Genomic DNA, 23869 nt, shown 5'->3' with positions numbered 1-23869 from the left:
CAGGCTCTGGGGACCTGTGGCCATGCAGAGCACCTGTCTACAATGCTGACCCCTCTTACCTTGAAAGTCCCTGAGTCTCATGGCACGGGCCTCCACCACCTTCCTGTCCTCTTCAGCATCACTGAAGGGCCCCTCTTCTTCATCAGGACAGCTGCAGGGAGAGAAGACAGGTGGTCTCTCATGCTGCCTGGCTCGATACCAGTTCTACAGTCAGCTGCTAAGGGCATTCCTTATTATTTTTTTTTTCTTGAGGTGTTGGGGGGTAAATCTAGGGTACAAGCTAGGCAAGTGCTATACCCCTGGCAGCATTCTGTATTATCAGCTGCTGTGAGAGATTTAGCTTGGAGGAAGAGAGTCCTTAACACGTAACTGTCCTTCAAATGGCAGGATAAAACTAGGCAAAGACAACATTAATTAGCAAATCAGTTAATATGTTATCTGAGACAAGGACTCCCTATGTAGCCAAGAGTGGCCTTAAAATCCTCCTGCCTCTGCTTCATGTGATGGGGATTATGTGTGCATCACCATGCTTAGCTTCATACAAAGGTTTGAAGTGTCTGGCTGTGGTACGGAGGTGGTGTTCAGTGGGCAGATTGCTTCTTTGGCACTGGTGTTTGTAAGCCCCTCACAGGTGAAAAATATTGAGTGTGGTAAGAGCTTGGAGCAGGAGGCTGGCTAAGGCTGGAGCCTGGACTGCTTTCCTGCTCATCTGTCAGGCAGACCCTGGGTCAGGTCGATGGAAAGGAACAGGTGTGGGTAGGGTCTGGAGGGTACTACTGAAGAAGCAAAGAGAAGATACTACAACCTGTTCCAGTGGTCTGAGCATGGAGAAAAGCATGGAGAAACAGTCCAAGTGGTTCCTGAATGCACAATGGTCCAGGCTAGACTTATCTGGTCCCTAATCCTGCCCCACCATCCCACCATAGCCACCTGACAGGTTGGTCATTGTCAGAATAGACTGGGGTGGCACCATCTGTTATTTTTTGAGAAATTACTTTTCAATGGGCTGAAGATATATCTCAGTTGACAGAGTGCTTGCCTAGCATTCATGAAGCCCTGGGTTCAGTCTCTAGCACTTCATAAATGGGGTGTGGGGATACACAGCTATAATCTCTGCACTTTGGAAGTAAAGGCAAGAGGATCAGGGATTCAAGGTCCTCCTTAGCTACATAGGGAATTGTAGCCAGCTTGAGTTACATGAGACCCTACCTCAAAAAACAAAACCAAAACCAAAAAACAAGGATGGGGAGATGGTTCAGTACTTAAGGGTGCTTATTTGCAAAGCATGTGTCTGTGATTTCAATGCACCTACAACAATAGGAGCCTGAAGAACCCAAAGCTCATGGGTCAGCTAGTCTAGTGTTAATTCACAGCAGTAAGAGATACTGTCTCAAGGTAGAAAAGCAGACACTTCAGTGTTGTCTACATGTGTGCCATGGTATGCATATATGCCTACACATATACACAGTTAAGTAAGTACATCCTGAGAGAGAGAGATGGATAGACAGAAAACCACAGCAGGATGAGTCAGAGTAAAAGCAAGAGGTCTGTTGGGGAGTTCAAAGTCAAGGCTGAGAGGCTAACAACCCTAGCCCATCAGCTAAGAGTGGGTAGGAGGAGCATGCCTGAGGAGGAGACCCTGGGCCCTTCTCACCTCTCCACAGCCCTGCGGATATGGGTCATCCAGCTATTCCTGTCCTCTTTGGAGCTGGTGTAGATTTCGTACATCTCGGGTCCTTGCAGGGAGGCACTGATAAGAAACATGGCCTTCTCCTCATTGGCCACTTCCCTTACAATAAGCTTTTGCAGAGAGATGATGGGTGGCTTTGAGTCCTGCATAGGGGAAGGTGATGGGAAATTACCTGTTATCCGGTTGCGTCCAAACAGTATGTGTTTAGACCATGAGTCTAGGGAAAATAGCGTGGGGGAAGGGGCCAAGGGAACACATGAATCCTGCATCTTTGGTAGTGATTCAAAGCCGAAATATTTTGATAGCTGGTGGAAAATAGACTATTGTTATGATATCCCTGAATCCAGTTTTTTTTTTCCTTTCTCTAGCCTAGGCTGACCTCAGAGTGCTGGGACTAAAGGCATGTACGACCATATCCAGCATTCTTTTTCTTTCTTTTTTTGGAGGCAGGGTCTTATGCTAGCTCAGACTGATCTGGAACTCAGCCCAGGTTGGTCTTTAACTCATGGTGACCCTCATGCCTTAGTCTTCCCAGTGGGATTAAAAACAGGAGCTACCACGCCCAGATTAAGTATTTAGTTTGTGAGATCTAAATTTACTATGCCATCTTGGTTGGCCTTGAACTTGTAACAATCCTACCTTCCTGAGGGGGGGAATTACAGGCTTTAAATTTTTTTTTTTCTTTTGCAAATGTGCACATAAGAGGCCTGAGGTTGACCTTGGTTGTCTTCCTAGATCTCTCTCCACATGTTATTTATAGAGACAGGGTCTCTCACTGGACTCCAAGCTTATTGATTTGGCTAGTTTAGCTATTCAGTTTGTCCCAAGAATCCCATATCTACTACCCTAGTGCTGGGATTACAGGTAGGTTGCCATAGCTACCTAGCATTTACTTGGTGTTGGGATCCAAACCCATGTCCTCACACTTGTGTGGCAAGTGCTTTACTGACTGAGCCACTGCCCCAGCCACCAAAGTTGCATCTTTTTTCTTTTGGCTTATGCACATGTATATGCATGGAGTATGTGTGGTGTGGTGTATGTATGCACCTATGTGGAGGCCAGAAGAGAATGCTGATTGAATTCCTATTTTTGCTTATTCGGCTAGAGTCTCTCACTTAAGCCAGAGCTGCCTTTTTCACCATTTATTTTAGTCAGCAAACCCTAGTAAGGTTACAGATGTGTGTGGCCATGCTCCACTGCTTATGTGGGTTCTGGGGAACCAAACTCAGAGGTCTCAGGTCCTCATGCTTGCACAGCAAATGTTCAAGTGCAGAACCATCTTCCTAGCCCCAAGAGATACACCTTAACTAGTATTATGAACTAAATCATGTTTCCAGGTTTCCTTCCAATTAATCTGCTGAAGTTCTTGCCCCTAGGAACTGCCTGAGTTTAAATCTCCAGAGCCCATATAAACATCTGAGTGTGGTCATATGTGTCTGTAACCCCAGTCAGGCAAAAGGGAGCAGAGGTCAGTGAAACCCTCCTGGCTCATGAAAAAGCAAAAGGTTCTGGTATCAGTACAAGACTCAAACAAGAACAGGTGGGAAAGCGATGGGGCAGGACAACCAACATTCTAGAGCAAGCACATGGGACACCACAGGGCTCATTCATGTGCATAGTCCCCTCCCCCATCACATTACATACACAAAACAAGAGAGGGGGAACAGATACCCTAAGATAAAGATACCTACATTGATGATTTCAGGTGACAGGACTTCAGATGATTTTTGTTTGCTTTTTTCTTTGTTTCTGTGACATCAGGTAAACCGAGTCTTTCCCTTGTCCCTGTATTTCTAAAGCAGAAGACAGGCTACTCTCTGTCTCACCATAACCATAGCTTCAATCTCTTGGGATGCACAGTGGCCCATCTGGGGCAACCAATGGAGGCAAGGTGTAGGGAGATGACAGTTTGTGTGTTCCCTGGTGGCTTATCAGACCACCTGCAAAGTCTATTTATGTCCCAAAGTCTCCAGTGGTGCCACCTACTGCAGTAAACCATCCATGTCACCTCACCCTTGTGAGGATGGTTCAGAAGTATGCTGAGGTAGAGGTAGAATAGATATTGTGATGAAGAGCTTGTCCTAATCTGCAGGGAGGTATAATGGAGTGGGGTGGGGAAAACTTTCTGAATAGGCACTTTATGTTTTGTAAACTGGGTATAGAACCCAGGGCCTCAGGAATGTCAGGCAAGTCTCTATCACAAAGCCATATCTTAGACTTCGAGAAGACACTTTTTATATCTTTAGGTAAAGGGCTGGGGAAATAGCTCAGGGTACTCCAGGACCTCTAGCCCCCTCAAATGAACTTCAGATGCATGCACCACCTTATGTATCTGGCTTATGTGGGCCTGGAGCACTGAACCTGGGTTCTTTGGCTTTGCCAGTAAGCGCCTTAACTGCTAAGCCATCTCTCCAGCCCCCTTTTTTTTGGTTGAGAGATAGAGAAGAGGCAAAGAGATATAAAGAAAAAGAGGGAGAAAATCGGCATGCCAAGGCCTCCTGACACTACAAATGAACTCCAGATACATGTGTCACTGTGTCCATCTGGCTTTATGTGGGTAGCGGGGAATTGAACCTGGGCCATCAGGGTTTGCAAGCAAATGCCTTTAACGACAGAGCATCTCTCCAGCCTGCAGGTGGGATTTCTAAGCCTTTCAATGGCTGGTACCCACAATGAAGAGGCTGATACCTTTTCTCTGTATCAGGGTCTATGTTATTAGATGCTGAAGGACCCTAGGTTATTAGGGCAGGAAGCCAAGTCTTAAGGAGACAGGGGCCTGGTAGATGTGGCCACTGGACTTGGTTTTCATAAAGAGAGTCACTAGGGCCTGGATTCTTTCCAAAATATGTGGTCATGGATTACAAAGCAATGGTTATCTAAGCTCATTCCCTAGTGACTGGGCCAGTAAGACCCTGGGAAGAAGGAAGGGTTATCCTGGTAAGATTCTGGTGCTCATGAATGCTTAGCAGCAGCACAACCACAAAAACAAAGAAGGCTGGGTAAAGAACTCTGTGGTTAAAAGTGATTTCTGTGTAAGTCTGATAACTGGAGTTAGCATTTTTTTTTTTTTTTTTTTTTTTTTTTTTTGGGCGCCAGGACCAACGATCACCAGCTGCCCGCGTGCCAAAAAATTATGCTTCCAAAATCTCTTGATGTCGATTTCGCACGCAGAGCAACTGAATTGCCCTACGTGGGCCACTCACGACAGAAGCTCTTTTTGGAGTTAGCATCTTTAGAACACACATAAAGCTGGATGTGGCACACATCTGTAATACCAATGTGTCTATGGCACTAGGAGATAAGAGTCAAGAGAATCCCAAAGCTCAAGGGACAGTTAGAGAGACCTTTTCTCAAACAAGGTGGAAGAACCCCAAGACTGTACTCTGACATGTGCACCATGGCATGTGGCGCGCACACATACATCCACACACCCAAACAAACAAAACCAAAACTACCAAAGAGGCAGTGGAGCTGAAGGGGCTGTGAAGATGGGAACCCAAGCCTTGCCAGAGTGAAACAGGGATTTTGTTCTTCCTGTTTGCCTGGAACCTCCTGTGAAGGATAACTCCATGTCATCTGAGCTGTGCTTGTTCTTCTTGTCAGCACTTTGGACATCTCCTCCATGAGCCACCCCATGCAGTCCCAGCAAGATGGACCCTTTGTGTGAAGATACTGATACATACCACAGAAGCAAAGATGTATTTTTGATCCTTTTCTTGCAGTAGCAAAAGCACATCAGTCAATAGGACAGCAAGGACATCTGAGGAGACAAGTACACGAGGAGGAAATGTCTTAGAGGTAACATACCCAGTGCATCTTGCTAGTTGGCCCAGCAGTTGCCCAGTCCTCAGGAGGGTTTAACTCCCAAGATGCTCCTTCTGGACTTACAAGTTCCAACTCACCCCTTCCCACTAAGTTTCTAGGTTTCAACATTTGGCATCAATAAACACTGGAGTCGTATCTTAGATGTTCCTTCACTGTCTCCAGTTCAAAATGTTCAGAGCCTGGGTACCTGTGCTCTGCCCAGGCGATTCTCTTTGTTATAACAGCCTGGTTTTGTTGTAATGGACCCTTATGTTTTCTGCCGAGGTCTTATTCTGCCTCCTACTATAATGATTCAGGGAGGGAGGGCAGGAGGGAAAGAAGACTGGTCTTAGTCCCCTTGTGGCACCAAGTCTTGCTTGACATGGCTTGTACCTGTATGGGTATCTTCCATAGTGAGGCTTTTACATGTCAATGCAAATCCTGAGCCAAGTTTCAACAGGTACACTTTAGTTGCAGGAGGTGCAAATAGTATCTTTTGGGGGAACCACTTGTTTTTTAATTTTCTTAAAAAAATTTATATATATATAATTTTTTTGAGTTAGGGTCTTGCTTTAGCCCAGGCTGACCTGGAATTCACTATGTAGTCTCAGGGTGGCCTTGAACTCATGGTAATCTTCCTACCTCTGCCTCCTGAGCACTGAGATTAAAGGCATACACCACTATGCCCGACTTAATTATTTTTATATTTTTGTACAGAGGGAGAGAGAATGGATACACCAGGACCTCCAGCTGCTGCAAACAAATTCCTGACGTGCGTCTGGCTTTATGTGGGTACTGGGGAATCGAGCCTGAATTGTTAGACTTTGCAGGCAAGTACCTTAACTGCTGAGCCATCTCTCCAGCACCTCCCCCTTTTTCTTTTTGAGCCAGGGTCTCATGTATTCTAAGCTGGCCTCAAACTCACTATGCAGTGGAGAATGGCCTTAAATTCCTGATCCTCCTGCCTCCACTTGTGATGCTAAAGATTGAACCCAGGGCCCCAGGCATGATAGGCAAGCACTCTGCCCCAGATCTAGGAGAACCACTTCTAATACCCTTATCTAAATCATATACTCTTCCTTCATTTCTTTCTCTGCAGCCTGCTTGTTTCAGAGTATTTACTGCACTTTTAACTTTTGTATGTATGTGTGTCATTTACTTATTTTTCTTACTGCTAGAGCCCCAAGATGGTAGGGGTCAGGTCTTGTACGTCTAGTTGTGTTCCAACATGGTGGGTAACACACAAAGATGGTGCCACCATTCCAAGATGGTTCCCACCACTCTAACATAGTAATACTCACTACTCCAAAACAGTGCTTACCAATCCAACATGGATCCCAGAAAAGATGGCAGGGGCAGAGCTTTACCTTTCAAGCGCCCTGATGCTGTCTTCCAGCATACGGTGCCCTCCAAGTGGAGCTGCCGCTGCAGCATGTCCTCCTTACGGAAGCTGAGCCCATTCTTGAGTTTGCTGGAGGACTTCAGGTCCATTTTTCCTGTGATTTCCTTAAGGCGCTGTCCCTTTTCACACTTGCTGACCTTGGCATCCACTTGTGAGATGATTTCTTTGATGAGGTTCAGGGCCTGGATAAGGTCTCCATATTCTTTGGTGCCAGCTGCCACACACAGCAGAGTTAGCACCTTTCTTTGCCATGTTTGGGAACACAACAGAAGTGAATACACTATCTATGAGTGGGATAAGAGGTATGTGCATCCCCTTGGTCCATTGGGTGGGACCCTTGAGAATTACCTCCTGATTTTCTGACATGGAAATGGTTTCCCAAAGTAAGTGTAAGATCCCACAGCTGAGGTTTTCTTTTCTTTTTGCTACTTTTTATTATTGACTTATTAACTTTTTTGGTGTGCATTTGTGTGCATATATAGATAGCATGCATCAAGTGTCAGTCCTCTCCTTGTACCTTGTCTGAGGTGAGATCTATTGTTCATGTTGTTCACTGTTGCAGTTCTCACATTAGCTTGTCTGTAAGCTTGGGGAATTTCTCCTGTCACTACCTATCTCACCTCTGCTGTGACTTCCAGCTTTTACATTGGGTCTAGGGATCTAAACTCAGGTACTCATACTTGCATGACAAGTACTTTACCTACTGAGCAATCTCTCCAGCCCCCTTGTTGTTTTTCTGAAAAAAAGGGCTCATGTAGTCCAGGCTAGCCTCAAACTTGCTATGTGGCTGAGGCTTGCTTTGAACTGCTCATCTTACTCTCTCCACCTCCTAGATGCTGGGATTAAAGGCATGCACTTCACATCAGGTGAAGACCTTCTGAAGGTGGAATTATAGGCATGCACCACCACATCAGGTTTTATGCAGTACTGAGGACTGAATGTGGGCTTTATGAATACTACGCTTATCACTCTATCAACTAAGCTACATCTCCAGCCTTTTTTTTTTTGTCTCAGGGTCTCAATATGTAGACCAAGCTGGCCTAGAATTTGTGGATCTTCCTGCTTTGGCCTCCTAAATGCTGGGAGAAACAGACCTATTCCACCACACCTAGTTCAGTTAGCTCTCTTGCCCCTGGCCATGTGACATGGTGTTCATCTCTCAATAACCCAGAAATGACCTTATTTGTTCAGGTCACAGATAATGACCTGGGACCTGCCATGTCTCAGCCTGTGCTAGGGGTGAAGTTGGGGGCCCTAGCTGCTGTCCTCATATGTTGACTACCCCATCTTTCTTTTTTTTTTCTTAGAGGTGTTTTATGTTTTTAAAATATTTTATTTGAGAGAGAGAGAGAGAGAGACAGACAGAGATAGAATGGGCACACCAGGCTCTCTAGTACAAATGAACTCTGGACACATGTACCACTTTGTGTATCTGGCTTCGTATGGGTGCTGGGGAATAGTATCTGGGTCTTTTGGCTTTGCAAGTAAATGCCTTAAAACAGCTAAACCCCCCCCGCCCCGCAATCTTTCTTGTTTGGAAAATATTAGAACCCAGCATAGTGGATTACAACAGGAGCTTATCCAACCTACTGCTAACCTTTGGAGCAGATGGATGGGGATGTATGCCACAGTCCTAACATGTAAAGTAGCATGGAACCCTTTCCTACCTTCTGTGTTCTGAATGATACGTTCCACCAGCACTGGATATTTGGTTATACGCTGGGTCACCAGAAGAATACACTCCTGTACACCTAGCCGCCGCACGATGGAAAAGTTGCCGATTTTCTATGAAACAGAAATCAAAACTACTTATGTTAACTTTTCTTCTCTTTTCTTGGGATTGAATCTACGGCCTTGTGTATTCTAGGCGAGTACTCTATCAATGAGTTATATCCCCAGTCCCGACCGCCCCCTGCCTCGACAGTGTTTTACTAGGTTGCCCAGGCTGGGCTTGAGCTGGCTTAGTACCTTGGACTTTGAACTTGAGATTTTGCTTTAGCCTCCCAAAATAGCTGGATTTTAGCTTTCTTTTACAATCTTTATTTCCTACTGAATCAGTTAAAGATAAGCTTACAAGGTCAGAGACTCCTTCCCTTTTCAGTTTGTCAAGATCTTTTCTTGTTTTGTTGAGGACACACACAGGGTACTTGAAAATAGGGCTATATTTGCAAAGGCCATAGAAGCCAAAGTAGCCATAATCTATGAATCAGGGCCCTGCAAAACCTATTAAGGAGAAACTAAAGTCAGGTGAGTATTATATATCCGCAATTCTAGCATTTGGGAGACTAGGCCAGGAGATTCAAAAGTTCTACACCAGCCTGGGCTATATAGCAAATTCTCGGCCAGCCTGGAATATGTAGCAAGACTTTGTTTCAAAACTAGGAAACAAAAAAGAACTGAGAAACAGAGTAGTTATGAAAATCACCAATTAAATATCCAACGTGTCTCTGCATGTGTATATACAAAGACCTTAATGTTGACTGACAGCCATTATCCCAGAACTTTCTGTTATTAGACTGGGAGGGAATCTGCCTTTGCTCCACAACTGGCTCCTTGGTTGCTTGTGATTCAGACACACAACCTCAGTCTGAGAACCTAAGCAGTAGCCACTGGAACTCATTTCCTGACTGGGCCTAGAGCAGATTCCTGCGCTCTACAGAGCATACCACACATTCTGTGAGTTGTTCCAAGTGCTCCTGTGGGAATATAGGAATGCTAGCAACCATGAAGAGGTACTTTTTTTCTTTTCTAGACAGGGTCTCATGTATCCCATGCTTACCTAGAACTCACTATGTAGCCAAAAGTGATAAACTAACTCCTGATCCTCCTGCTTCCAATTCCAAAGTGTTGGGATTACAGATATATGCCACCATGCCTAGTATTTATTTTATTTATTTGTGCGTGTGTGTGTGCACACACGTGTGTGGACATCAGGGGCTCTAGCTAGTGCAAACAAATGCCAGTCACATGTGTCACTTTGTGTGCAGCTTTATATGGCTGATAGGGAATCGAACCAGAGCTAGCAGGTTTTGTAAGTATGCCCCTTAACCTCTGAGCCATTTAAGGCTCATAGTCACAGTCACTTTTTTTTCTTCTTTTTTTGCATGTGCATGTGTGTGTGCCTGCATGTGGAGCCAGAGGTTGACATCAGGAAATCATCAATCACTTTCCACATTATTCTTTGAGACAGGGTCTCTTACTGAATCTATAGCTCACCAATTCAGCTAGACTATCTTGCCAGCAAGTCCTAGGGATCTTCCTGTCTCTACCTCCCCAGCTCTGAGATTACAAGTGTATGCTACCATGTCCAGCATTTTTTATGTGGCTACTGGAGATCCAGGTTATCATGCTTTTAAACCAGGTACCTTACTTGCTGAGCCATCTCCCCAACCCCTAATGGGCTGCTTTTATGTCACATTAAGTTTGGCCTGAAAGTAATTTTTTCCTTTCATTTATCCATCTACTCCAATTATAATGATTTTTTTTTTTTTTTTTTTTTTTTGAGCTCAGGGTTTCATTATGTTGTAGTATGGCCTCAAATTAATGGGCTTAGGGCTGGGGCAGTAGCTCAGTTGGTAGCGCTTGCCTAGCATGCATGAAGCCCTGGGTTCGATCCCAGGAACCACATAAATCAGGAGTGGTGGTGCATGCCTATGATCCTAGTACTTGAAAAGTGCAAGCAGGAGGGGGACAAGAAGTTTAAGGTCATTCTCAGCTACACTGAAAATTCAAGGCCAGCCTGAGATACATGAACCTTTGTCTCAAAGCAAGAGATTAAACAAAAGAATCCTCATAGGCCTCAAGAAATGTTCCTGACAGTATCTGGAACTGCAGGTGGAAGCTAGCGCATTCAGAATAAAATTTCAGTACATATCATTCTTAACTTCAGAACATTAGTTGCCAAATGTCAAAGTCCTTGGAGCACAGAAATAGAGCTGTCTGTCAGTTTGAGACCAAATGAACTGTGGCTACTGCAAAATAATTTGCAGATGGAGCTGATAAATGTCATTCTAAATGCTGCTTCTGGGACATGGGAGGTGGGATCTAGTTGGGCCAAACAAGGCTATAGGAAGGTATTTTGGTTTTGTGTTCTTGAAGGGAAGAGGCAGGTGACTCATGCCATAGGCCTTCATAGACACATGGGTACCAGTGAGGGGATGAAAGTTCACTGGATCCTCCACAGGCCCTTCAGGGTAGTCTTCAGGGTGGGACAATGCCTTAGGAAAAAACTGGCTGGGCATGGTGGCACATACCTGTCATTCCAGCACTTGGGAGACTGAGGCAGGAAGATATAACCTGGATTACAAATCAAGACTCTGCCTAAAATATATTAGCCCAGATATAGTAGTGCATGCTGATAATCACAGTACTCATGAGGCTGAGGCAGAAGAATCATAAATACAAGACTAGCAAAAGTTACCCAGTTGAGTTCCAGGCCAGCCAGGGCTGTACAGCAGGTCCCTGGCTCCATAAAACCAAAATAAACAAGTATTTTTTTCTTACCTTGATCAAGTTTTGAAACTTCTTATTTTGCTGCAGCAATAACTTGTAATGACTGACAGCTTCATTGTGGCCACTACAAAACACACCATACTTCTCTTTCATTTGCTCCCCATTTTCACCCGAAAACTAGTAAAAAAGAGGATGGAAAAGTTACAAAGTGAAATGTAAAAATTGCCAAGGTATATTTTGCTGGATTTACTTAAATCTCATCTTCTAACAGTTCCTCAACTAGAGACATAGTTTAGTATATAGGACATCTAACTCCAAGATGTCAAGGTAAAAAAGAAAGAACCTGAGCTTGGGGCTTGGCTACATCACAGAGGCTGTAAAGCTTTCAGAAACCCAAGAAGAAAAATTAATATATTCAGGCCAAAGAATGCCAGAAAGAAGAAAAATCTGAAGGGAATTCCTTTTATTGTGCCTCATATTCCCTACATAACCAAAAATGACTTTGAATTTCTGATCTTCTTGCCTCCCATCTTTTGAGAGCTGGTATGTGCCACCATGACCAGTATATGTAATGCTGGAGATGGAACCCAGGGCTTCCCACATATTAGGCAAGAACTCTACCAACTGAGTTACATCCTCAGCTCAGCAGTACTATCTTAATTTATACTGATGTTCCTTCCTTCCCTCCCTGTCTCCTTCCCTCTCTTCTTTTTTACCCTTCTCTTTCGGGACAGGGTCTTTCTATACAGTCCATGCAGCCACCAGGAACTACATGGCCCAGGTTCTCCTCAAACTTGTAGCAATAATCCCACTTCTGTTTCCCAAGTGCTAGGGTTATAGATGTGAGCCATTACAGTTTCAATTTTTCTTTCTTTTTGAGCTGCTGGGGATGAAACGCAAGACCTTGTGCATATTAGGTAAGTGCTCTACATAAAGAGGTACACTTCTGGCCCTTAAATTAATTCTGACCTCTGACTCTTTAACTAAGGATGCTTTAGTTACGCAGTCAGAGGTCAGATGGGGGGTACTGCTCCTTTCTGTCCCTCTTGTCCTAGGCTCAGAAGTGACCAGATGAAATAAGCAGCCCTATCATGAGTATCTCCAGCCTAGTTGTATGCTTACAGCTATTACAAACAGCACTTCGAACCTCAAAATAAAAACCAACCAATGGCTGAGATGATGGCCCAGTGGGAAAAGCGCTGTTGCTCAAGTGTGAGGACCAGAATTCAGATTCCCAACACCTATGTAACATACCCAGACATACACCTGTAATCCTAGTGCTGGTGAGATGGAATCCTCGGGGCTTTGTGGCAGCCAGCCAAGGCAAACCCAGGAACTCCATGCCAGTGAGAGACTATATCTCTAAAGATAATGTGGCTTTCACATGTACACACAAGTACATGTGCCCACATGCACAGAAGCCCCCCCCCAAAAAAACACACTAACAAACAAAAATCCCCACCATGCTGGGCTTGGTGGTGCATGCCTTTAATTCCAGCGCTCGAGAGGCAGAGGTAGGAGGAGCGCTGTGAGTTTAAGGCCAGCCTGGGCCTACAAAGTGAGTTCCAGTTCAGCATGGGCTACAGTGAGACCCTAACTGGAAAAAAAGAAAAATAATCCCGCCAAAAACATAAGAGCACAAAACATAACTCTAAACAGTATTTGGGCAGATATGTTTGGTACTCCACCCTCTCTGTTCCTAGGACATGTTGCTGACTAGGAAGAATCTAGAATTTATATGCTTTGGGGAATGTGGGCACATGATAAGCCAGAGCAATTTTCATTTTATCATTGGAAGGAATAGATAGGATAGACTGGTGTAGCCTATCCTAGTCACAGCTGCACCCACCTGCTGGACCAGAAGGTCTCCAATTTTCTGGATGATGTAATTACGTTCACTGCCCTCCTCCAGGGCCTCCTGGCGGCGCTCCTTGAGCCGAGCAAGGAAAAGACTGTGCATCTCCAACAGGTCATCAGCGCATGGGAAGAGACGACTGATAGCTTTGCCACTGAACTGTAGCTCCTCCTGTAGAGCCCTGGAGTATACCTTCAGCATAATCTTGAGTGTACGCACATGGTGTGCCTCTGTCTGCATCAGTTCTACAGGGGTGGGATGCACAGCAGGACTAACCACAGCCTGGAAGTTACTCACAGTTGCTACCTGCCTGCCCTACCATGGGGCTGGTCTCTGCAAGCTCACTGCCCAGGTTCTTTCCCTGGTACCTCTCTATTGTTTTTGCGAGTGCATGTATGCATGTCTCTAAGTAACCTATCTTGTTTCATTTTTCTTTTTTTGGTGCATATGTGTGGGTGTTATCCAAGGAATGCTATACACCTCTTTTGAAACAGTGTTTCTCACTGGCCTGAAGCTCACCAAGTAGGCTAGACTGACTGAACAAGTCCCAGGGAACCACCTGTCTCTATCTCCTTAGCTCTGGGATTATAACATCCTGCCACCATGTGCAGCATTTTTTCATGGGGTCTGGAGATCAAACTCAGATCCTCATGCTTGTAAGACAAGTACTTCACTGACTAAGCCATCTACCCACTTCAACTCTTTTTTTTTTTTTCTTTAAAGAGAGGGTTTTGCTATGCTGCCTAGGCTGGCTTTGAACTCCAGGGCTAAAGGATTATGCTTGGCCTCCTGAGTAGCCAGGACAACAGGTATGTGCTACCATACCAGGCCTTATTGCAAAATCTTATATGCCCTACATCCCCAACCCAGTGCTATGGGAATCCTGGGCTAAAGGAGCTGCAAAAAGAAGGTATTCAGAATATGCTCGGGGACCTAAACATTTTAGTAAGGTTGTGACCCTGAAGTTGACAGAAGATAACTGAAGGCTTACTATAGCAAGCAGCTGTGCTGAGGAACATCTTACCTATGGGTATGAAACTTGAACTGTATGTGAGAAAACCCATACTGAAATGGGCTGAATGTCTGCTGCCCATTCCATTTGTGTGCTGAAATCTGACCTCCAAGGTGAAGGTGTTAAGAGGTAGGTTCTTTGGAAGGTGACTGGGTAATGTGAGTGGAATACTCATAGACAGGGCTAGGTTTCATATAAAAGCAGCTCCTTAGCCCATGAATAGTGGTTCACTTTGACAATCTTAGCACTCAGGGAGGCTGAGGTAGGAGGATTGCCATGAATCTGAGGCCAGCCTATGCTACAGGGTGAGTACCAAAACAAACAAACAACAACAAAAAACACCAAAAAAAAAAAAAAAAAAAAGCTCCTCTCCCTCTCTTCCTTCCACAATTCAAGGACATAGCAGGAAGGCATCTTCTACAGACCTTCCACTTATTTTCACCCAACAACAAAATCTACTGGCACCCTGATGGTGGACTTCCCAGTGTACAGAACCTGGCAAGCAATAGACTGTTATTTACAAGCTATCCTGTGGATGGGAGTCTGTCAGAACAACCCCAAAACACTGAGGCAGCTACTACCAAAGTAAGCATGAGTCAGCCCTGGGCACACAGACAGGCTGGTCCATAGGGACATGTGTTTACAAAGACCTCCCTGACCATCTCATCCCTGGCATGCAGGGTATGGCTGCCTTAGAAAAGTAGGAAGAACAGGTGACAGGGTCTCAGGAGAGGCTGGTCATGAGATTCAGACTCCCAGGTGAAATGATGGAATGAGGGAAATTTATAAAAAAAGGCAGAGAAGTAAGGAGAGGGTTGACATAGTAGCACAGGGCATTGGCCACCTTACCATACAGGACATCCTGCCTTTTCACCACCTCCTTCTTTTGTTTCTTGGCATATGTCAAGTCCACTGCGAGGCTCCAGGATTCAGCCTCAAACTCATGGGCGTCTGATTCAATCTCACTCCTCAGTGAGGCACTATAGGGATCTGGGGAATAACAGGGCTGCTAGTTGGTTCCTGAAAACTGAAGCAGGCCTGGCCATTTCCAGGTTGGGATGGGGACCATGTGGCATTCCCAGAACAGAGATGACCATACCTTCTATGAAAACAGACTCAGAATTTGAGGGTGTAAGTGACAGGGACTCATCGGTTGCCTGCTTAAATTTTAAAAACGCAGAGTCGGTTTCATCCATCGCTCCAATGACTAGTCTAAATGAAAATGATAAAAGTGATTATTAAAAAATGAATTAGAGGGGGCTGGTGAGATGGCTTAGTGGTTAAGACACTTGCCTACAAAGCTTAAGGACCGATGTTTGACTCCCCTGAACCCACAGAAGCCAGATGCATATGGTGTCACATGCATCTGGAGTTTGTTTGAGGTGGCTAGAGGCCCCGGCACACCCATTCTCTCCCTCCCTCTCACTCTCTCTCATATAAGTAAATAAAAAGTAAAAAGAATTAAATGCTAACTTTATAAGCTAGCACCTTCAGCTGCTAAGCCATCTTTCCAACCCCCTAATATAGATAATATTAATGTAATGCAAACTTCATCTCAACTGACAAAACAAACAACAGCAACAATAACCCAGAGGAGTTCAGCCAGCACTCATTAAAAAAAAAAAAAAAAAAAAAAAGAATTAGAAGCTTGGTGTGGTGGTGCATGCCTTTAATCCCAGCACTTGGGAGACAGAGGTAGGAGGATCACCTTGAATTTGAGGCCACCTTGAGACTACATAGTTAATTCCAGGTAAGCCTGGGCTAAAGTGAGGCCCTACCTCGAAAACAAAACAAAACAAAACAAACAAAAAAAAAAAGGATTAGAGGGCTGGAGAGATGGCTTAGCAGTTATGGCATTTGTTTCCTTGCAAAGCCAAAGGACCCAGGTTTGATTCCCCAGGAACCATGTAAGCCAGATGCATAAGGTGGCACATACATCTGGAGTTCATTTACGGTGACTGAAAGCTCTGGTGTGCCCATTCTCTCTCTCTCCCAAATAAAATTTACAAAAATATTACAGCTAGGAAGATGGCTCAATGGTTAAAGGTGCTTGCTTTCAAAGCCTGCAAGCTGGAAAATAGAACATGGGTCCCTAGGCTTTACAGGCAAGCACCTTAACTTCTAAGCCATCTCTCCTGCCTTCTAGCTTTTTATTCTATTTTTTTTGTGGTGCTGGGGATGGAATCCAGGATTCACGTAGGATCCCTTTTCGTATGTGGTATGGTGCTGGAGATGAGACCTAGTACACTGTACATGCTAGGCAGGCACCCCACCACTGAATCATATCTTAAGCCCACCAGTAGTCTCCTAATTTTTAAAAATGACCTGTGACAGGGGCTGGAGAGATATAGCTTAGTGGTTAAGGTGCTTGTATGCAAAGCCTAACAACCCAGACTCAATCCCCAGTACCCATGTAAAGCCATATGTACAAAGGGGCAGATGAGTTTGGAGTTCGTGTGCAGTGGCAAGAGCCCCTGGTATGCCCATGTGCTTATTTCCTTTCTCTCTCTCTTTTCATCCAAGATAAAACAAAATGGATTAAACACACAAATACACACACACTCTCTCTCTCTCTCTCTCACACACACACACACACACACACACACACACACACACACACACACACAGTTCTGTGAAGGCAAATCAGATTATTAGTGCCTCTGATTAGAAGGCTTCAACTTTGTCACAAGTCTATTTTTTTGAGGTGGGGTCTTGCTCTAGCAAGGCTGACCTAGAATTTACTATGCAATCTCAGGCTGAACTTGAACTTACAGACATCCTCCTACTTCATCCTCCTCAGTGCTAGGATTAAAGACATGCCACCATGCCTGGCAGGTCATTAAAAAATTTTATTTAGCATAAATTTATTATTTGCAAGGATGGGGAGGAGGGATGGAGGAAGAGAAAGAGATTGAACCTAAATGGGTGCACCAGGGCCTCTAGCTGCTGCAAATGAACTCCAGATGAATGTACCACTTTGTGCATCTGGCTTTATGTGGGTACTGAGGAACTGAACCTGGGTTGTTAGGCTTTGCAGGCAAGCACCTTAACCACTAAGCCATATCTCTCCAGCGCCTGACACAGGTCATTTTTAAAAATTAGGAGACTACTGGTGGGCTCAAGATGTGATTCAGTGGTGGGGTGCCTGCCTAGCATGTACAGTATACTAAGTCTCATCCCAGAACCATACCACATATGAGAAGGGATCCTACCTGAGTCCTGGGTTCCATCCCAGCACTACAAAATAAACAGAAAAAAAAGCTAGGAGAAGGCTGGAGAGATGGCTTAGAGGTTAAGGTGCTTGCCTGTGAAGCCTAAGGACCCATGTTCTACCTTCCAGATCCCACATAGCCAGATGCACAAAGGTGAGGCAAGTGCAAGGTTGTACAAGCCCACTAAGTGGAGCAAGTATCTGGAGTTTGACTGCAGTGGCTGAGGCCCTGACATACCAATTCATTCTCTCTCTCTTTCTCTAAAATAAAATAGTAATAAAAAAAACTTTTTTAAAAAGCTAAGAGACTATCACTACAAGACAAGATGTCTTCCATATGTCTATCATATGGGAGTGTGAGTTGTGAGCTTCCTTTATTGACCACTGGAGCCCATGCAATTGTTCCTACAGAACAGAGGAAGACATGGTCTCACTGTCATGGATGGGAGGAGAGACTTTTCAGTGAGAGAGAAAAGCCAATCAACAACTCTTATCAACACCTCATGCCACAATGGCTACAAATGCACTACAGCGTGGCACTACCCATTGTTGCTGATCCTATACTGTGGAAAACACTTTACCATCCTGTAAAGCCAAGGAAGGCATAGATATCAGGACTCCTTTAAGATGGGTATTGAAGATGGAAAGGAACCCTTTATGAGGACATTCCAGTGTGTTTTGCAAATTGCCTCTACAGGTGGCCTGACATACTCTGAGATACATCATTTTCACAGAATGAAAAAGCATGGCTCCCAGAGCAAGTGTGAATTAGATTTCACACAGGGATGTCCTGCTGATCCATGTAGACCTAACCTAGTCTCCTTTTGAAAAGGATGCCAAGGAGTGCCACCCATGGATCCAGCTCTCTGTGCATATCCACGGCAGAGATGGAAAGTTTTGCTTACCCTAATTGCACCCCAGTTCTGGCTGGGCTTGGTGTTGGCTGAGGATTCCCTTTTTGGGAGACTGTCATGCCGACATTCCTGGATGGGGCTGGATTGCCATTGGGCAGGAGTGTGTTCCGTGGGTGCTCCTTCAGTGAAGCTGCAACCAAGGCAAACACAGAGTGCTCAGAAAGTTGACAGAGCAGTGGAGGTCTCCAGTCTGGAAGTCTTGCTCAGACTGGGGCCGCAGCACTGACAGGATCTTGGTGGTCAACAGCTCATTATCCAGGAGGATATTTTCATTCCATTTCCTAGGGAAAGAGCCATAAAAAGATAGCACAGGGTGGCCAGGGAATGCCCCATGTCTGTTGCCACTCTTATGTGTGTTCCCCGTGCTGGTGCACAGGACTTCCAGACCAGGTGCAGTGGCAGGTTGGGCTATGCCCTGTTGTTTTTATGCCTCAGTGGGATCCTTCTAGAAAATAAAGCCGTGTCTTCCTTTGTTGTACTGGCTGAAGCAGTGGGGCTGGCATGCAGGAAATTGGTCCCCACTGTGACTGTTTGGTGTAGAAAATGCACAGTATTTTCTCCTTTGGCAAAATAATTTAATGAAAAGAAAGGAGGAAGAAGACTCTCTTACACTCTGCTTGCTCTTTGCAGGGGGTGAAAGCAGAGGACAGATTGTGCTCATTGTAAATAATCTACCATCGGGAAACTGGGAGGTGTGTGCTTGGAGTACTTCATGCAGACATCACACACATGCGAAGATAATTAATCTGAGACTGGACATCAGGACAATGCTAAGACCAAGGGGCCTCAATGATGACACTGATTTAGTCTGTTCTATTCAATCAGCATTTTGGTAGAATTCTAGTGCTGGAGTAAACCAGAGGCTCCCATTCTTGTTAATTTATGGTTGCAGATTAAAGGATACATGCATCCACTGGTGGAAATGTTTCCTATTGACACAAAAATGCATTTTTTTCCTTTTTGCAGGGCAGAGGATGGAATTATACAGGTGCTCTACTAATAAGCCATGCCCCAGCTCCTCAATGATGAATTAATTATACTTAGGTACTAGACTGCTGAGTCACACACCCTAAGCACTGATGCTGTAATTCTTTTTTTTTTTTAATTTTAATTTTTTTAACTTTCTTTTTTTGAGGTGGACTGCTGAGTCACACACCCTAAGCACTGATGCTGTAATTCTTTTTTTTTTTTAATTTTAATTTTTTAAACTTTTTTTTTTTTTTTTGAGGTAGGTTCTCGCTGTAGCCCAGGCTGACCTGGAATTCACTATTTAGTCTCAGGGTGGCCTTGATCTCATGGTGATCCTCCTACCTCTGTCTCCCGGGTGCTGGGATTAAAGGTGTGCACAACCATGCCTGGTTTATTTTTTGTAACTATTAATGAACGCTCAGGCTATTATTATTTATTCATTTGGCTGGGTTCTCCCTTCTACCTGACAAGCAACCATTGAAATCCAGCCTTTTTCAAACTGGCTAAGTGGCTAATGTATTCTCAGGGTGAAAACTGCATCTTAAGGCTTTGCTCTAAGAAAGTGCAAATGGCAGCATTAAAAAGAAATCTGAGCTGGGCATACTGGAATACTCCTATAATCCCAGACCTTGGGAGATGGAAGATGACAAGATGACCAGGATCTCAAATTCATGTTTGGCTACGTGTTTTTTTTTTTTTTTTTTTTTTTTTTTTTTTTTTGTGAGGTAGGGTTTCACTCTAGCCCAGGCTGACCAGGAATTCACTGTGTAGTTTCAGGCTGGCCTCGAACTCATGGCGATCCTCCTGCCTTTGCCTCCCAAGTGCTGGGATTAAAGGTGTGCGCCACCACACGCAGTTTACATAGTAAGTTTTTAAGGACACATGAGATCCTGTCTCAAAAAACAGATGATGATGATGGTGATAGAGGTAGTTTCCTACCCTGACCTTTGGGTCCCCAAATACCCATCCAGTGTTATCTGGAGGTCACAGGAAGAAGGTGGTTGTGACTTGTTCTTGGAAGCATGGACTTTGGAATAGGCACAAAGCTGACTTCAGAGGAAAATATACTTCTCCCAACAACCCTTTCTGAGGAATAGGTTCAACAAACTGAGCTCCAATTTACATGGTAATTTAGCATGACTGTGAATGTGTTGGACTTCAATTTCCCAAGCAAAAGCACTGGGAGGTGCAAGAAGGCTCTGTCCTTATGAATGACTTTATTTTGTCAGTATTGCAGCAGGCTAGTTATAGAAACAGTTTAGTTCAAACAGCAAGTCTGAGGGTTAGGGGGATGGCCCAGTGGATGAAGTGCTTACTGCGGAGGCCTAAGTAGCTGAGTCTAGGACCCCAGACCCAATGTAAAAGCTGAAAGCCATAATAGGCTTTTGCAATCCCAATATACCAATAGTGAAAATGGAGGTGGAGACAGGAAAATTTCCTAGAAGCTTATGGCCAGTTAGCCTGGAGAAAGTAGCGCAGTGACCAATGAGAACTAGAGATCCTATCTCACTCAAATGAGGTGGAAGGCAAGGACCAAATCTGGAAAGTTCTCTGTCCTCCACACGTGGCATGCATGTGCGCATACACACACACATACATTGAAAAATAAATAAAAATATAGCTAGACGTAGTGGTGCCTTTAATCCCAGCATTTAGGAAGCAGAGGTAGGAGGATTGCTGAGTTTGAGGCCATCCTGGGAGTAGAGTTAAGTTCCAGGTCAGCCGGGCCACAGTTAAGACCCTACCTCAGAAAACCAAAAAGAAAAAAAAAAAAAAAAGGAGAGAAATTAATAAAAATATAAAAGCAAACTTGAAGAGCTGGGGGTATAGTTCAGTTGGAAGGGTGCTTACCTAGCATGCATGAAGCTCTCGGTTCTACTCCTAGCACCATATAAACTGGCATGGTGGCACAGGCCTATAATCTCAGCACTTGGGAAACAGAGGCAGGAGGATCAGAATTTCAGTGTCATCTTCAGCTACACAATAAATTTGAAGCTAGCCTGAGTGGCATGAGACCCTGCCTCAAAAACAAAACAAAGAAACAAAATAAAAATACCCCACCAAACACTTCTTCTCTGTAAATTACTCAGCTTCAGGTATTTAGTTTTAGCAGCAGCAAACAGACTATGAATGTGTTAGAAATTTTCTGACAGAGGTATTATGAAGAAAGCTTATAAGCTGGGCATGGTGGTGCACACCTTTAATCCTAGCACTTGGGAGGCAGAGGTAGGAGGATCACCTTGAGTTTGAGGCTACCCTGAGACTAACGAGTGCATTCCAGGTCAGCCTGGGCCACAGTGAGTGAGACCTTACCTCAAAACAAAAAACAAAACAAACAAAGAAAAAAAATTATAATTATAAAAACATAAATTAAGATGTGGATTGTTATCTGTGTAATGTCATGATACACATATTTTTCCAAACTTGTTTTTTTTGAGAAGGGGTCTTATGCAACCCAGGCTAACCTTGAGCTTAATGTAGGCTAAGGATGACCTTGAACTCTTTCTTGTTCCTGTTGCCTCTACCTCCTACGTGCTAGGATCACAAGTGTGCACCACCATGTCCAGCTTATGTGGTGTTGAGGATCAATCCCAGGGCCTATGCATACGAGCACTCTACCAATTGAGCATTATCCCACCTCCCATGACATTCATTTTTTACTAGAGCCTGGCATGATGGGATGACAGTTTTTCAAATGTTCTGACAACACGTTAATTAATATCTAATAATTTCTATTATTATGGTGGATGAACACAAACATGTATGTATGAAGACAAAGAAAAAATGTATTACAAATCAAAGTCCAAAGTCTAGAACAGGCATTTCCTGCTATTTCTATACTATAGTAAACTCCACCCAGGCAATTATGACCTAAACATACAAATATGTGACAAATCTTGAACTTTAGTCTTGCCTAGCACAGTGGCTGACTATTCCTGTGAACTAAGGTCTGACCCAAAGCTGCATGGATTTTTCTTTCAACACAATCCATAGAAGAAAAGTCACTGTAAGCACTGTCTACAAATTGTCAGTTTCAAAAAACTTTCATAAGCTATTGGTAATGGCTGGGTGTGGGGATGTATACCTGTAGTCCCAGAACTGGGGAGGCTGAGGCAAAAAGATAACCAGTTCAAGACCAACCTGTGTTACATATTGAGACTGCCTCAAAAACAAAACAAAGTAAAAAACAAAGCCCGGGGCTGGGGGTAACACTTGCTAGAGTACATAGGCCCTGGATTCAATGCTAGCACCATAAAAACAAACTCAAACAAAAAATATATTGGTCATGCTATAGGTACCATAACATTTAAAACTTTCTTGTATGATACAGAAGGCAATGTTAAATTTTCTTGCCTTGGGGATGGGGTAGTCATAAACTGAGTTTTTCTGTACCATATGTAGTCCTGGAAGAAACTAATGAGCCATTGGCTCTGCCACAAATGAAAAACATGATGCATGTTCTTTGAGGCAGGGTACTCCAGACTAGGCTTAAACTTACTATGTAGCCATGGATAACCTTGAATTTCTCATCCTCCTGACTTCATGTTCAGACTGCTGGGATTACAGGTATGCCACATCTGGCAAGGTATTGAACACAGGGCTTTATGAATGCAGACAAGCACTCTACCAACTGAGCTCCATTCTCAGCTTCCATTATGGTTTTATTCTGTACTTTTGGACTTGCAGACTCTGGAGATACCCCTCCTCCCAAGGTTAGCCAATTCCTAGAGGCAGTACCTGTTACCAACCAACAAATCATGAATTCATACCCCACTCACTTTCCCTCCTCCTTTCTCTTTCTCCTAGGTTTGTCATGAACTCAAGGCAATCCTCCTGCCTCAGCTTCCCAAGGGCTAGAGTGCTAGGATTATAGATGTGAGAAATCATGCCTGACCCCTACACTCCAAGCCATATTCCACCTCCCTGTCATCCTATGGCCAACTACCAGGACCAGCCCCTAAATCCCAGGGCCTGCTGAAATGTTTGGTACTATTCAATCCTGAGTCTGGTCCTGCTTATGATGCCTTGCCCCCTCCTTCCCGCAGAAACCACTGCTGAGGTTCCTACTCATGTTTCTACTCTACTCCCTTTGCCTCTTGACTGACCCTGAAGTTTCCTCCTATGGTCTTGCATGTCATATTGTGCATCCTGCTTCTAGGTGACTACGAGTAAAAACCTCTTCCTTTATGACAGTCCTTGTTTCTATGGCTTATCATACCTTGTTCAAACAAATCCCAGCCACCCTTAATTATGACAGTTGCCCAGGGGCCTGGAGGTCTGCTTGCCAAGACAAGTGAAATCATGTCTCTGTCATCTGCATAAATGAAGCTTGTGATATGAAGAACTGAGGCCAAGGTCAGAATGGAGAGTTGTGTGGCACTTTGGAAAATGTCGTTACCATATTCTTGGGTACAGGTCTTGAAAAAGTGAAACCATGCATCCACACATATCCTGGTATAGAACTGTTTACAGCAGCTTGATTCGTGGTAGCCAACAGTGGAGACAGTCGTTTATCAACTAACTGGTGGTCCAGTGAAGCAACAAAGTGGATAAGCCTTG

The 23869-nt window shown here is 44.3% G+C and overlaps 1 protein-coding gene and 1 non-coding gene across 6 annotated transcripts in view; both read right to left on the bottom strand.

The window, feature by feature from the left end:
* Arhgef18 (Rho/Rac guanine nucleotide exchange factor 18) overlaps positions 1-23869 on the bottom strand; it is a 72716-nt gene that overhangs the window by 12359 nt on the left and 36488 nt on the right. For all 5 annotated transcript variants that reach the window (XM_045148601.1, XM_045148605.1, XM_045148602.1 and 2 more), the window contains exons 2-11: positions 18332-18470; positions 15315-15427; positions 15065-15205; positions 13198-13448; positions 11400-11525; positions 8564-8681; positions 6862-7110; positions 5374-5450; positions 1655-1833; positions 60-151 (exon numbers count right to left, since the gene is read on the bottom strand). In XM_045148601.1, the coding sequence (XP_045004536.1) occupies positions 60-151; positions 1655-1833; positions 5374-5450; positions 6862-7110; positions 8564-8681; positions 11400-11525; positions 13198-13448; positions 15065-15205; positions 15315-15427; positions 18332-18399 (1414 nt within the window). In that variant the 5' untranslated portion in view covers positions 18400-18470. The remainder of the gene's footprint in view (positions 1-59; positions 152-1654; positions 1834-5373; positions 5451-6861; positions 7111-8563; positions 8682-11399; positions 11526-13197; positions 13449-15064; positions 15206-15314; positions 15428-18331; positions 18471-23869) is intronic.
* On the bottom strand, positions 4776-4909 carry LOC123461350. Its single transcript, XR_006637636.1, has one exon. It is a non-coding gene; the product is annotated as a U11 spliceosomal RNA (small nuclear RNA).

Source organism: Jaculus jaculus, chromosome 5 (genome assembly GCF_020740685.1).
Source record: "Jaculus jaculus isolate mJacJac1 chromosome 5, mJacJac1.mat.Y.cur, whole genome shotgun sequence".
Lineage (NCBI taxonomy): Eukaryota > Metazoa > Chordata > Mammalia > Rodentia > Dipodidae > Jaculus > Jaculus jaculus.
This window is presented reverse-complemented; position numbering and strand designations above follow the sequence as displayed.